Source organism: Myxocyprinus asiaticus, chromosome 34, assembly GCF_019703515.2.
Source record: "Myxocyprinus asiaticus isolate MX2 ecotype Aquarium Trade chromosome 34, UBuf_Myxa_2, whole genome shotgun sequence".
Taxonomy (NCBI): domain Eukaryota; kingdom Metazoa; phylum Chordata; class Actinopteri; order Cypriniformes; family Catostomidae; genus Myxocyprinus; species Myxocyprinus asiaticus.
This window is the reverse complement of record NC_059377.1, coordinates 36,572,693-36,588,161: the sequence shown is the minus strand read 5'-3', so window position 1 is coordinate 36,588,161 and position 15,469 is coordinate 36,572,693. Positions and strand designations below refer to the sequence as shown.

General features: G+C 40.6%; 1 protein-coding gene across 1 annotated transcript; it reads right to left on the bottom strand.

The window, feature by feature from the left end:
• Nucleotides 1-676: 676 nt before the first annotated feature.
• Nucleotides 677-10,703, bottom strand: LOC127425609 (succinate dehydrogenase [ubiquinone] flavoprotein subunit, mitochondrial-like). Its single transcript, XM_051671773.1, has 15 exons — nt 10,635-10,703; nt 9,715-9,798; nt 9,375-9,536; nt 8,238-8,381; nt 6,687-6,851; nt 6,397-6,545; nt 5,955-6,079; nt 5,353-5,521; nt 4,883-5,078; nt 4,231-4,402; nt 3,920-4,038; nt 3,564-3,675; nt 3,178-3,308; nt 2,801-2,914; nt 677-1,317 (listed from the first exon to the last, which is right to left on the bottom strand). The coding sequence occupies exons 1-15, from the start codon at nt 10,692-10,694 to the stop codon at nt 1,231-1,233; spliced, it is 1,989 nt and encodes a 662-aa protein (XP_051527733.1). The 5' UTR covers nt 10,695-10,703; the 3' UTR covers nt 677-1,230.
• Between the last annotated feature and the right edge of the window lie 4,766 nt (nt 10,704-15,469).

Below are 15,469 nucleotides of genomic sequence, written 5' to 3'. Positions count from 1 at the left end.
CATTGTTAATGACATTTATCAGTTCAATGTAAAAAAAAAAAAAAAAAAATAAATAAAAAGCTTATAAGTCCATTATATGACTAAGTTGCACAATTGTAATGAAAAAGTTAACAAATTGTCATAGCCTTCGTAAACGCTCACACATTAGTCTGAATAAAACTGGTATGGTGTCAATTTGATGGTAGTCTTTACAGTACATAGCCTGTATACAATTTTCAATTGTTTTATCTGTACTCAAATAAATCATATGACTTCTGGTTTAGTCAAGGAAATACAATCTTGTCATAGAAGTTCTTCAGGATAACTAAAGCCTGATTTTTTCTGTGAACTCAGCTGCCATCCACATGCAAGAGTGCTATAAAACAGCTAAACATACCTGCTGTCAGATCTAGTTACATTTGGTATTAATATGTAATTCTCAGATAGCTTTTTTATATGTAGTTTGTATGCTCCTAGTTTAAGTGTCAAAAATTTAAAAAACTCTTTAGTATTTTAAAAATGCAGGGTTCAGGAGCCAAACATATGACAAGAATCAAAACACTACTGTATTTATGCAGTTTTCCTTGCACATTTAACATCGCACATCAGTGTCTCTAAAAGGTATGATTGCCTCCACAAACCAGTTAAGTGAGTAGTTCCATTAACTCAAACATAGTTAAAATCACACACAATCCAATCATTATCACCCTGATGATCTTTATTTGGCTTAAACTGAACCTATGAAACATGCAAGATGTACAGAACTTTACATACAGGTGAGAATTTATTATGAAAGGCCACTCTTAAGTCAAATACATGTGAAACCAGACATTGCATTGGCATCACACTGTTAAATTGAGGTGTTATCTACTTCAATCTTATTTTCCACATGGTTTAAGTGCTTTAACAATATTTTGACAATCATTCAACATTTAAATATTAAACATTTAATGATTTACCCGCCAGCCCAGCGAATGCGATGGATGTGTTTTAGAGAATATACACAAATTTCACACAGCTGTTATGTAGTGTGCTGAGGCTACAGAACAGTTGAATTTATGACGCCAAGTTTGACAAGTATAGCTCTTTATTTATTTCTCCTCTTTTAATACTTCAGTGAATGTATATAGTCATATTTTACTGAAGTCGTGCAACGTCAAAAGCAAGATATTCAATATTCAAATCATTCATGTATTGGCTGATTATAAATAAGCAATGGGGCGGAGTCAGATGGGGTATGTTGGGATGTGTTTAATAGGAACGGATGGCAGGGGGAATGGCAGCACAGTCTTCAGCGTTCAGAGAGGTGTCAATTACAGGTCTGTATTCAAGAGTAACCTGAAACACAAGTTTGTTCATGTTAGCTCATTCTAACGTACATGTATGTATGCAGGCTCACAAGCCAGATTAAAGGAGTGTTCAGGGTTCAAAGTTAAGCCCTGTTGACAGAATTTGTGGCATAATATTCATTAGAAATTAATTTCAACTTTAACAAAAAAAAAAAAGAAAAATCACGGTTATATTAACACTTACCATTAAGTTAACTAGACCAATAAACATTAAAATACAAGCTATTTTAAAAGTATAAAAAGGGACCGTTTACATGGAACAAACTCCACTGAAGTCCATCCCCCTAGAAAAGTAGTCCCACCTCAAAAAGAACATATTAGGCTACAATTTAGCTCAAATAATATATAGATTTCCTGAATTATTAATGTAAATGCTTTAACAAAAATATAAGGTTAACATTTCTGCTTTTAAACCTGTCAGGCCTGGTTTACCTCCAATACGAGTGCATTACTGTAACTGCAAACAAACAAAGCAGCGGGATGAGCACATTTCTGTGGCAATCGACATTATGCAACAAAGGCTGTTGACAGGGCCTAAACTTCACTGAACCCAGAACATTCCACTGAAGGCAAACAAAGCAAAGGAAAGCTAACTTACGTAGGTACAGGCTTAACACAATAAATCAAAGGATCAAATGATCATTCACTAAGCCCCGTCTTAAATGTTTCTGGCCAATCCTGTCTTTGCAACTGTTGCCGTCCGCCATCTCTCTGACAAGCATTTGCAGTTTTCTAATAAGAGTTTATCTGAGTAATGTGTGCGAGTATTTTTAAGCAGAAATTTATAGAAATGTTATATATACACACACAAATTAAAGTACAAAATTGTGTTGCCAGATCACTAGTAATAGTGGCATGAGGTATCCAGTGTTTTTTTTTCTTTCTTTTTTTAAATCTTTAAATAAATAGAGGAGAGCATGCTATGGATTAAACTGCGTGTGTCAGCCCTCATTCCCAAATGAACATGTATAACATTAGCAAGGACACCTACATCTACTCCAAGGTAAATTAAAGCTAATAACTTATCATTAAATCATTTCTGTATTGTTTCAGGTCTTGGTAAGGGCGATAGTAAATAAAGAGTTCACAGCATCATAGTGAGTGTGTTATGAGACTTTATGAGAAGTTCGGTTCACTTACACTAATGTTATCAGGTGTGTATTGCCATCAAATGATGCTTTTCTCTTTTTAAGTGACTGTGATATTCGTTTGCCCCAATTCTGATTCACAGTCTCAACAGTTTTCAATCAAATAATAGTGTAAATTTACACATTTCTTTCAGAAAACACATCAGATAAATATGCTTTACAATGTCACTTTAAAGTATTATCAATTCCACTTATTTAGCCAAAAACAGCACAGTTCATGGCAATCTCCCATTCATTCCTATGAGAAGTTCAGCAAAGCTTGTCAGAGTGAGAGACGGTAATCAAGAGGGGTGGAGCTTAGCGAAGTGTCAATTACATGCTTACCTCTCCTGTCTTGGGATCCACATAGGACAGAGTGTGTTTTCTCCAGTGCTGCTCAAAAGGTTTCTTCACTTGTCCCTGCAGTGGCTTGGAATAATCATACTCATCCACACGTTCCTGTAATATACACAGGACAAAAGCACAATTAAAGACACAACAAAACTATCAACTGTATCTTTAACAGTACAATTCCTACTAAGCTGCAAGACATTAAAATCACAAGTAACTGTCAAATGTTTACACTTATATATGTAAAGAATGTAGTTCTATGTTTCCATTTTTAATCAAATGTAATACAAGTTATTAAAAATCAATTATAGCTCTGTAAGATAACATACAGTAGTTAGCCTTAGGAAGGCGTACTGGTTTAATAAGTTCACCTTAAAGTCCTCTCGGGCGTGAGCACCCCTGCTCTCTTTACGGGCCTCAGCGGAGACGATCGTCTGCACTCCATTTAACATCAGATTCTGCAGCTCCAACGTCTCCACCAGATCAGTGTTCCACACAATACCTGAGGTTACACAGAAGAATTTAGCTTCAGCTTCACTACAACAAAATGCAATAAGATCAATTCATATTACAAAACAACACAACTTTCAGCTGCTTTTTCAAGTAATGTAGATTATGGCATGATGAGCAGTAATATTCTAATAACTGATTTCATAAATTGCAAACTTCACAGTAAGGCCACTCCTTATTGCAGCTTTGCCAAGTCACTTAATTATTCTATACCAGACAAAATCATAACAAAGTTCTCTCTACTGACCTCTATCAAATGTCTTTATGTCATCCATCGACTTGTAGACGGTGTCCATCTTGATGCAGCCTTCCTTCAGGACGTCTCCGGTGCGGAAGACAGCGGCATGACTCTGCATAGTCTGAGGGCCAAAATGAGATTAAACCATTTGGAAAGTAGCACTCTATAATTTGGAATGACCAACCCAAGTTAAATCCTGTTCATTTAACATAAACTAATGGATGTCTAATCTGAAATTTATGTTTTGTGAGATTATCATGTATGTATAGGGGCAACCCTACCCTTCAACTATGTCCAAACAGGGCACTTTCAGTGATGTTTTTATTCTTTCACCATTTAAAGAACTGCATGAAGTGGTGATGTACCTTCTGCATGTTCAGTCTGATCTCTGAGGTTCTGGTACTTCCATTTGCAAAGCGGATCTTGTCCAGATTTGCTACAGATGCTTCTCCTGCGTTGGGTTTTAATGGTGAAAGCTTCTCTCCTACGAGGCAGGATTAAATCGTCATGCAATTATTTAATGGTTTATTTAAACAATTAAGAAAATGTATAAACAAATGACTTCTCTATTGATGATCTGAAATCAATCTGGTGACCTTCTCAGGATAATATCATCATTTAGATATCTACATACGAGTTCAAGAAAAAGCTTGCATTCTGGAAATTGTGCAGCTACCTGGAGTGTTTATCTCAGCAATGGTCTGGGCACAAGCGCGTCCAAACACAACCAGATCCAGCAGAGAGTTGGCGCCCAGACGGTTGGCACCGTGTACTGATGCACAGCCGGCCTCGCCACAGGCGTACAGGCCTGGCACCACCTTATCCTCTCCATCTTTATAGGTGATGACCTGTGAGGATTAGAGACATGATGTTATTATTATTATTGTGGTCTAATCATGAGAATGCAACTTGCAAGCTCCGATTTTAACTTTTGAAGTCAACATGCAACACATTTTACTGCCTAAATGTGTAATTTCCGTGTAAAACAAAAAATGTAGGGTAGAATTTAATTTTCTCTATTGGGGTTTGATTGGATCATGAAAAGTTGTCTCTCTATGACAGGTGGTAGGAGGAAAGGTGTGGAATAAATCTATTTTATTTTGATGAAAGATTTAAAAAAAATTTTCCTTTGGAATAATGTGCATCATACAAGCACAATAAGACCAGGAATGTGTATTAATAAAGTATAAGAGGGCCAATTTTGATTTCATGTTGACTAAGTTTTTTACTCAAAATAATCATAATTTAGTGAGTTTCATCCATGAAAAGCCATCATAGTTTATTTTTATAGCGTTTACATCACACACACACGCACACACGCAGGATACCTGTCCTTTGTAGTTGGTGGGGATGCCACCCATGTTATAGTGGACAGTGGGTAATACAGGAATGGGATCTTTTGTGACATCCACTCCGGCAAAGATCATGGCGGTTTCGGAGATGCCGGGCAGGCGAGCAGCCAACTGTTGGGGTGGAAGATGATGGAGCTGCAGGTAGACGTGATCTTTCTCTGGACCAACACCTCTGATGGAACACATGGTGGAAACTAATTTTTAGAACGTTATAAAACAGTTCCTCTCCAGTTTTATCAAAACTATAATATGCCATCAAATCAGTGACATGTCAACTGTCAATATTTTCCAAAATTAAAAAAACAAGCTATAATGAGGGCTCATAAAAATAAGGAAATAATACTATAATATCTATTATAATGGGGTTCTTGTCCCCAACTTAAAAACCTCTGACTGTGTTTATGGGCATCCAACAGAAAGGTTAACATTATGGTAAAGACGTATACCTTCCTTCCCGGATCTCAATGGTCATAGACCTTGAGACCACGTCTCTTGAGGCCAAGTCTTTGGCATTTGGTGCGTATCGCTCCATAAACCTCTCGCCTTCACTGTTGATTAGGATTCCACCCTCACCACGGCAACCCTCTGTAATCAGGCAACCAGCACCATAGATACCTACAGGGATTAACATCATAGGTCATTTGAAACCAGCAACAGCAGTTGGCAGAGAGCAAAAGAGGGAGGGGCCTGATATCGATATATTTTTATATATTTTTGTTGGAAGTTTCAACACACATGCATGTAAAGGTTACGTCATAAACACAGCAAAAAATAATGACCATATTTGTGTATGTGTGTCTAATATATATATATATATAATGACTTTTAGACAACAAAACAACATACATTTTATGACATGTGGGGGATATTCATATTCCAACCTACAGTGAGGTCAACACTTAGAAATTTGCAGAACATATCATTAGCAAAACATGTTGGCTGATGCAGTAACCCAAGGCCAAAGGATAAAGTTATGCCAATGATACTGTATAAATAAGAGAGGGTCTTTTAAAAGACTATTCCACGTTTCTAAAACAATGCTGCTCACCTGTGGGGTGGAACTGAACAAACTCAAGATCCTGGCAGGGAAGACCTGCACGTGTCACCATAGCATTTCCATCTCCTGTGCTGGTGTGGGCTGATGTACAGCTGAAATATGTGCGGCCATAACCACTGCAAAGAAAATGCAATATTTACTTAATTTGCATGATATAAATGGCATGTTGTATTAATAATAATATGAGCAACCTCATTCTAACAACAAAATTCACTGAAAAATATTTTTTAACTAATAGCTACATATTTTTATGAATTATTTTATTTTATTTATTATTAAATCAATTTCTTATTTTTTATTTTAAACAATTCTGAAGAATCATTATTCTAAGAAAAAACATTTCTACCACCCCCTTTTAAAAAAAAAAAAAAAAAAAACCTGAAAGCATAAGACGTTAAACTTTGCCATTTAATAACCAAATTATTTCTCTCACCCGGTGGCAATGACTGTGTTCTTGGCTCTGAAACGGTGGATGGATCCATCTTCCATGCACAGCGCGATGACTCCCTTACACTCTCCGTCCTCCATCAGCAGATCCAGGGCAAAATACTCCACAAAGTAGCTGGTGTCATACCTTAAAGACTAGACATCAAGAGGCAATTAGATAGGATTTAAAATGACTTTCCATTTCAAGAAACAAACCAAATTTGAAATAGCTGACATGATGGATGTCTTGGAAAGTTTAAGGCACACCAGCCCAAATCACACCCACATCTCACTCACCCGTCCATAGAGTGTATGTAGAAGGGAGTGACCCGTCCTGTCTGCAACACAACAGCATCTGTGAGCCTGACCTCCTTTACCGAACTTGAGACTCTGACCTCCAAAGGCACGCTGATAGATCTTCCCATCATCTGTTCGGCTAAACGGCATACCAAAGTTCTCCAGCTGAGGAGTCACAGCATCAGATGATGATTTAAATACAGACTACAACTATGTGATAATGAAAGAAAATGAAAAATCAGATCACATTAAAAAGGCTGCTGAATTTACTGATATTGAAATAGCATGTGAACTCTGAGCTGCTGTGAGATTGTGGCCAATGCTGCGACAACTATAAAGCTACTAGGGGTGCAAAAAATTTTTGTATCATATTATATCATACGATACGACAAACACTGTACAATACCAGATGTATTGTACAATACATAAACACATTATAGGATAATTAAAACCAAGCAGCGCAATATTGTGAGCTGTGGAACAGTCTCCTCCCAGGAGAGGCGGCGCTCAGCGCTCACAGGAAATCAGAGCAACACACTTATAGTACATAGGCTTGAAGATCGATGGCAAACGGCTTGTTTTGAATTTGCCAAACAACGGTGTGATGTCCTGGTGCTACAGTACATCAAACATGTAGTTTTATTTCCGACGACATCACCGTGAAAATCGGTGGATTTGTGAGGCAAAAACAGCAGCAGTAAGTTTAACAGCCACCTCTCCCAGTCGACATTCATAAGTTATGAGTCATAACTATCAAAAACAGCTTATACAAAAAAACCGACAACATAAGAAACCCGCGATCACATGAGACTTTTTTTTTTTTTTTTTTTGGATTTTCTCCCCTTTATCTCGCCAATTTGGAATGCCCAATTCCCAATGCATTCTAAGTCCTCATGGTGGCCTAGTGACTCGCCTCAATCTGGGTGGCGGAGGACAAATCTCAGTTGCCTCCGCGTCTGAGACAGTCAATCCGCGCATCTTATCACATGGCTTGTTGAGCGCGTTACCGCGGAGACTGTGGAGGCTCACGCTATTCTCTGCGGCATCCATGCACAACTCACCACGTGCCCCACTGAGAGCTTTGCTATTAGTTGCCAATGTCAGACACCTTTGTGGCATTTATGATTAAAAGACATTGATGTAGAATCCGTGAACAAGTTTGAGGGAAACCTTTGTGGGTGCTCGTATCGTATCATATCTTATCGTGAGGCTATGCATCGTATCGTGAAATTTATGTATCGTTACATGCCTAATAGCAAAATTTTTACTATCCACCTTAGACACAAATTACCTTGTTGTTGTGCTCAATTAATGCCATACTCGTTCAATTAGTGGCATTAAGCAAACATCCTTGATTGGACATAATCATTATATGACAGTAAAACTGTAAGCATTTCACAAATGTACAAAGTGATGTCTATCAAATACACTGAGGCTACATAATGTTAATGACAGTGTGACAGCAGGTCAAAAATCATTCTTATTACCCACTTCCCCCTGATCACATACAAGGTCATAATGGAAACGACAGGTCATGTAACCATCCCTCACCTCCACCACTGCAGCAGGGGCCTGCTCTGTCATGTAGTGAATGGCATCCTGATCTCCCAGCCAATCAGATCCCTTCACTGTGTCATAAAAGTGCCAACGCCAGTCGTCATTCTCCATGTTGCCTAATGCAGCGTTAATCCCACCCTATATTATTTAGAGGGAAAAATCAAAGTTATAAGCCATTATGGTTTTTATAATCTAAGAATTGAAACTCTGATTAATTAAAAGATTTGCCTGATTCCAGTTTTTGTAGTAACAGATTAAGAACAGACAGATTATATGTAAATATTAATTCTATATTCATGAGACCAATGCTTAAAATAACACACTTATCAGTGCTTTTGTTTTTTTCAAAGTGGTAAATAATATCAAAGGTGTAGTTTCAAAGGTTAAGCTCCCTTGTGAACTTTAGACACCTGCAAGTGAAAATCACTGCACAGATCTCAGAGCTTCTCTTTCAATCTCAGCTCTTCACTAATAACATGATTACAGTTGCACTGAAAGGAATAGATCACCCAATAACAAAAATTCTCTCATCGTTTACTCACCCTCATGCCATCCCAGATGTGTATGACTTTCTTTCTTCTACTGAACACAACCGAAGATTATTTAGAAGAATATTTCAGCTCTGTATGCAGGTCAACAGGGTCCAACACTTTAAAGCACAAAAAAGCACATAAAGGCAGCATAAAAGTAACCCATAAGACTCCAGTGGTTTAATCAGTGTCTTCAGAAGTGATATGACAGGTGTGGGTAAGAAACCAATAGTTAAGTCCTTTTTTTTTTTTAACTAAAAATTGTCCTCCCTTTCCAGTACGTGACTTAAGAATTAATCTTTTTCTTACCCACACCTATTATTTTGCATGGATTTCACCACTGGAGTCATATGAATTACTTTTATGCTGCCTTTATATGCTTTTTGAACTTCAAAGTTTTGGACCCTATTGACCTGTATTGTATGGGCCTACAGAGCTGAGATATTCTCTCAAAAAACATAAAATTTATGTTTGTGTTCTGCAAAAGAGAGAAAATCATACACATCTGAAATGGCATGAGGGTGAGTAAACGATGATTGTTGAGCTAATATAATGCTGCTAAATGTACTAGAGAAATTTAAGAGGAAAATGCGCTCTGTACCTGTGCGGCCACTGTATGTGAGCGGGTGGGGAACAGCTTGGTGACACAGGCAGTGTTGAAACCAGCCTCTGACAGACCGAAAGCCGCACGCAGCCCCGCACCACCAGCGCCCACCACCACGGCATCAAACTCATGGTCTACAACTGGATACTGAGTTGAGATCTGAAGAGACATACAAAATGCAACGATCAAACTAAGGCACGATCAGCACTACATTTTAAACTAACCTTGATAAAGGTGGTCACACACTAATATGCATAACATTCTGCTATATGAGTCCAGTTCTTGCATGCAAAATGAAAACTATTGAAACAAAGGAGGTAGCAGGACAAATACTTACATCATCTGAGACTTTTGCCTCTCCCTTTTTTCCGTAGATGGAAAAATGCAGTGTGCGGTTGCTTGCCTGGCACACTGCTGGAAGCTGGACAAAACAACAACAACAAAAAATAATTTAAAACCATTAAAAATCTGAGCAAAATCACATCAGCAACAAAAAGAAAATATCTGGCATTCATTTTAGTATCATATTTGTTTACACAATAACTTTTTGATTCCTAGTTACAAAACAAAGGTTGGGAGGTCAGAGTGTAGACTGTTTGGGAATGCCTGAGGTGAATTAGGCTATATAACTTCAACTTATTCTTTGATGAACATTTGTACAGATTTATGTTTAGTTGGACATAAACTATCATTAAACATCTACAAACTTCACCAGGTCACTTCAGTTAGTCGCTTCTATCTGAAATCAGCACTACTCCAAAATCAACTTTCAGAGGCCTGCTTTTATTCTCATAAAGAATATGAAATCAAATAATATTCATGCATAAAGAAGCATAAAAACTGGTCAAATAATAAAAAAAGAACACCAGCATTTAACATCACATGGCTAATGCTAATGTTGCCAGCTTGACCTTCAGTGGATCCCTGTTTACAATTCATCTAAACTTTATATCTATTATATGTCACTTTAATTGAGGTCAATCAAGCTCCAAAAGAGAAATCCCTGAAGCAAAAACTGTTAAAAGGCATGCCTAATTAATAAAAAAGGATAACAGCATGCGGAAACTCATGTGTCAGATCCACTATGTAACAGAGGCTGGTTACTTAACACAGCAGATGATGGTTACAAAACCAACACACAATAGACTGTATAATACACTGCATCTTTTTACTGAATGTATGCATTTACGCATTCGGCATGCAATGGGTAAGATGACTCTTTTAAAAAGTGTGTTTTTAAAATCTGTAAAGACTTACAGCTTTAGATGTCACAATCTTTCTCCCGAGGACACGGGAAGCAGAGCACACAGCGGCCATGTTGCTCGATGACTGTCAAGCACGAGCCCGTAGGGTGATACGCGAACGAATCGTTCTTTTGAACCGATTCTTTTTAATGACTCGAACCGATTCGCGAAGCTTTGGTAGATAATCCAACTATAATGTTTAGGAGTAAAACTGTAAAATGGGAACAATGTTGTTAACAAAATGGAAATAATAAATATAATAAATAATTAACATTATTATGAACAATGTTGACTTCTATTGTAAGTGCCACACTTTTTTTTTAAAGAAAAGGAGGACAAGTTGAAATTATTTTTTCCGGTAATCAACATTGTGCACAAATGCTGCTGATTAAGCTTAACTTGTATTGAGCTCAGAATATTCCTTTAAGACAGAGGTAAAGCTGAGCAGACCAGGAGTTCCCTTTCAAGTCGGTCATTTCAATGCTGCGTTGCTTACACTTTGGGGTTATGGTCGCAGGTGTAACCAATCTCAGAATCTCTTATAGATCTCGCCAATTTTGATTGGCAGATAGTGCTTTGTGCTCCGCCTCCCCGTGCGTATCGTCGGGCGTATATATACAGTGATGCACAGCTCTATCTCCTCAGAATTTCTTCAGGGTACCGTTATCGCTCCCTTGTACTCTGCACTACTACTGGATTTTAATCTTCTGAATCGCCATCAAGATCTGCACCTTCACAACGGATGGATCGGAGTTTACATCTACTCCCTGTGGTGCTCCAGCAATCGCCTACATACTACCTTTGCCATTGAATGTCAGATGTGTGGAATTTCCTCCTGTGAGACAGTGGACAAACGAAACATCTTCGCCACTTTCTTTGCCTCACAGCAATCTGATTATTCTATGGCCCGTGGGTCTCAATGGAAAGTATCCTTTGAATTATTGGAATTTTTGGAATTTCATTGGAGTTTTCTATAGTGTGTAACATAAAGTTACAGCCTTATTGCACTTGTGTGTATTTGATTATACTGCGCACAACCATAAAAGAGCCGTTTACTTAACAACGTCTTTTTCAAGATGCCGTTTGCGTAAATGCTTTCCTGCATGTGAATGGTTTATCCCCTTGTCCGATGGGCATGAGCACTGTGTTCTCTGTCTGGGTCAAGCCCACGCAGAGGCGGCACTCTGGGGTTAGACTGCGCTCACTGCCAGTGCATGAGACTCAAAACTCTGCGCTCTCGGCTCTCCCTCTTTCTGAGGGACAAGTCCGTTCCCCTCTCCTCCCACCATGCTCCTTCTGTTGTTCCTGCTTTTTCACCTGTGGAGTATGCCAGTGATGACCATTATGTTTGGTGGTCACTCTGAGGACAAGGACGATATGGTGTCTGAAGTTAAGACCTGGATACAATCTAATGATGAGCTCTCCGGTACTTCTCTCCGAGCAGTTTCTGAAACAGAACTGTTTCATGTGCTCTCTCGGATGGTTGAGAACCTTGAACTGGACTTGCCCACTCCTAGTGCACCTGAGCGTTATCGGATAGATGATCAGTTCTATCCAAGCCGGCGCAACTCTGTGTCCCGCCGCCCAGTGACATCCTTCCCCGAGCTGCATGAGGAGCTCTCGAAAACTTGGCATTCCTTGTACGCAGTGCAAAGATCATCTCAGGAGCCGCAGACTTTACGACACTGGACTGCGCTGAGGAGCGTGGTTATACGTTGATTCCTCCGGTTGAAGAGGCAGTAGCAGCCCACCTGTGCCCCTCCTTTACCCCGCTGTGGAAATCTAAGCCTGCTCACCTGTCCAAACCGTGTTGGACAACGTCAGCACTTTTAGGCAAGACCTATAAAGCAGCGGGTCAGGCTGGCGCAGCTTTGCACACCATGGTGGTGCTGCAAGCCTACCAGGCTAACCTGCTCAGGGTGATAGACGAGAGTGGGCCGGATCCCGAGTCCTTTACGGAGCTGCGCCGTGCCACTGACATGACTCTCCAGGCTACCAAGATCACTGCCCAAGCCAACAGCAGATCAGTGGGTAGCCTGGTGTCTGCCGAGCACCATCTCTGACATAATTTGTCAGAGATGTGTGAGAGGGACAAAGCCATGCTTTTAGACACCAAGGTGTCTCAACAGGGCCTGTTCGGTGAAGCCATGAGTGCCTTCACCGAAAAGTTTCAGGTGGCACAAAAACAGTCACGGGCCTACAAGCACCTCTTGCCGAGGTGAGGGGGTTCTGCAGTGCCTCCGACACACTCACACTCCTCCTTGGGACAGCATCCATGCAAATTCAGCACGTCCCCTGCACCGCCACTGAGGAAACCGGAGACAGAGCCCCCGGTGAGGTCCCAACACCCTTGGCCAAAACGCAAGATCGCATTCTTGAGTTGCCCTCGTACTGACAGGAGCCCACCCCCAATCCAGGCAGTGTTTCTGACATAGCTTGCATGAAGCGGGTCCAGAGCCCACGGATGTGGTCATTTTGGCTGCCAAGAGAGCCTGGATCATTCCATCGAGTCCCCGCAGAGCTTCAGTCACCTTTCCAGATGGTTTCTGGGATAGACGAAATTTTGTGTATGTTTTCAATGTTGGCTTCTTGCAAAATGTGTGTCACGAACCAATAAAAAATGCAAGCCCTGACGCAATTGCTTGGGGCACAAACATATTCACAATAAACATTTTTGCCTCAATACAATACTCACAACACGGCCGCTCCCCGAGGTAGAGCGGCACTCAGCCATCCATAGATACAGAGGGGTCTTATGGCTCATTATGAAGATGCATGGCACCATCTTCAGGACTTTTATAGCCGGATGCTGAGGACGATCGAACAAGGGTATGTGTTACAGTTCACAAGACGGCCGCCTCGCTTCAACAGTGTTATTTCCTACACCATAACGGTGCATGACGAACCAGTTCTCCATGCAGAGATATTAAGTCTCCTCGCAAGAGACAATATCGACAGACGATGCTCACAGCGGATTTTACAGCTGCTATTTTATAGTCACCAAAAAAGGACGGTGGATTACATCCTATTTTGGATCACAGGCGCTTGAACCGGGCACTTGTGAAGTTTCTGTTCAAAATGATTACTCAGAAGCAAATTTTGTTTCATGTTCGCCCTATAGAATGGTTTGTGTCAATCAATCTGAAAGACGCATACTTTCACGTGCACATAGTAGCCACTTGCCAAAGACCATTCTTGAGATTCGCCTTCGAGGGGACTGCTTATCAGTTCAAAGTCCTGCCCTCCGGATTGTCCCTGGTTCCTCGCACATTCACGAAATTTGTCGATACAGCGCTCACTCTGCTAAGGCTGAGGTTATGAATTACCTTGACGACGGGTTAATCTTAGCACAGTCAGGGGAACAAGCTTGCAAACACAGAGACCTTTTACTTGCACATTTGGAGTGTTTGGGACTCAAAGTCAACTTGTCAGAGCGTGTTAATGCCCAGCCGCCAGATTTCATTCCTGGGCATGAATCTCGACCCGGTCTCTATGCTTGCGCACCTGACATAAGAACACATTAATTCCATTCTCTGGTCTTTGAATACATTCAAGCTGGGAAAAACATTTCCGTTGAAGCTTTTTCAATGGTCTCTGGGTCTCATGGCCTCCGCAACAGCTGTCACTCCACTGGGACTATTGCAGATGAGACCAATTCAGTACTGGCTCAGATCGCCCAGGTGCTCAAACGACCTGGCAGATAAATTGTCTGGAACTAATAAATACATTGTCGCTGTATTTCTAGCATTAATGGATTTCTGGCCAGCCATCCGGGGTTTTCATGTTCAAATCACCAAGGGGGTGTGCAATCATGGGCTTTGATGAATTTGGCGCATCAGATTCTCCTCTGGTGCGAGAAACATCTCCTATCGATATGTGCAACGCACATCCTGGTCACCTGAACAGCGGCACGGGTTTGCTCTCACAACAGGGCGTTATACAAGGAGAATGGAGACTTTGTCCTCAGACAGTGCTTGATGATATGGGATCGGTTCGGGGAAGCCGAAATAGATCTATTTGCATCCCCGGAGACAACGCATTGTCACCTGTGGTACTCCCTGACTCATGCTCCGATGGGCCTGGATGCTCTAGCCCACAAATGGCCTGCAGGACACAAGTATGCATTCCCTTCCGTCCACTCACTTCACCAAGTATTGTGCAAAATTCAGGAGGACAAGGAAACTGTACTACTAGTTGTGCCAGAATGGCCCAACCCACACTTCAGGCTTTCTCTCCTCCTCTGTTTGATTCGGACGAGGCACAGACGCGGTTAGTGCCTTCATAATACATATTCACACATGTCAGTGATTGAAATCATCCTGATATGCTGTGCTACCTGAATTGGCTAGTGTCATCACCATGTATATCCATCTTTTCATCATTTTACTTCTTCCTTCTTATCATGATACAAAGAGGAGATTCTGCAGGTGTCTTTAACTACCCTGTTGGCTAGTAGGCATCCTTATGCGTGCAAATCAGTAGCACGGTGTGATGGTATACATTTCCCAAAGTGTCAGCAATGCAGCATTGAAATGACCAACTTGAAAGGGAACGAAAAGTTACTACTGTAACCACGGTTCCCAGAAAGGAGGGAATGAAATGCTGCATAAGCTAGTCGCACTACTGAATCTTCACTACAAGGGCTGAGTATCGCTCTGTACCCTTCAGTCGAATATTCTGAGAAGATACTATAGCGCTGTGCGTCGCTGTACATATACGCCCGATGAAATGCGCAGGGAGGCGGAGCACAAGCGCTATCTGCCAATCAAAAGATTTTAAAGAGTTTCAGAGATTGGTTATACCTGTGGAGATAACCCCAAAGCGTCAGTGCAGCATTTCGTTCCCTCT

What these genes read in the sequence shown, in the direction of transcription:
- LOC127425609 (XM_051671773.1), bottom strand. Translation starts at nt 10,694, where the DNA reads ATGGCCGCTGTGTGCTCTGCTTCCCGTGTCCTCGGGAGAAAGATTGTG. An exon ending in TACATACACTCTATGGACGG is followed by an intron (nt 6,546 to 6,686) that starts GTGAGTGAGATG and finishes CTTGATGTCTAG; the next exon opens with TCTTTAAGGTATGACACCAG. An exon ending in TCAGACTGAACATGCAGAAG is followed by an intron (nt 3,676 to 3,919) that starts GTACATCACCAC and finishes TTTGGCCCTCAG; the next exon opens with ACTATGCAGAGTCATGCCGC.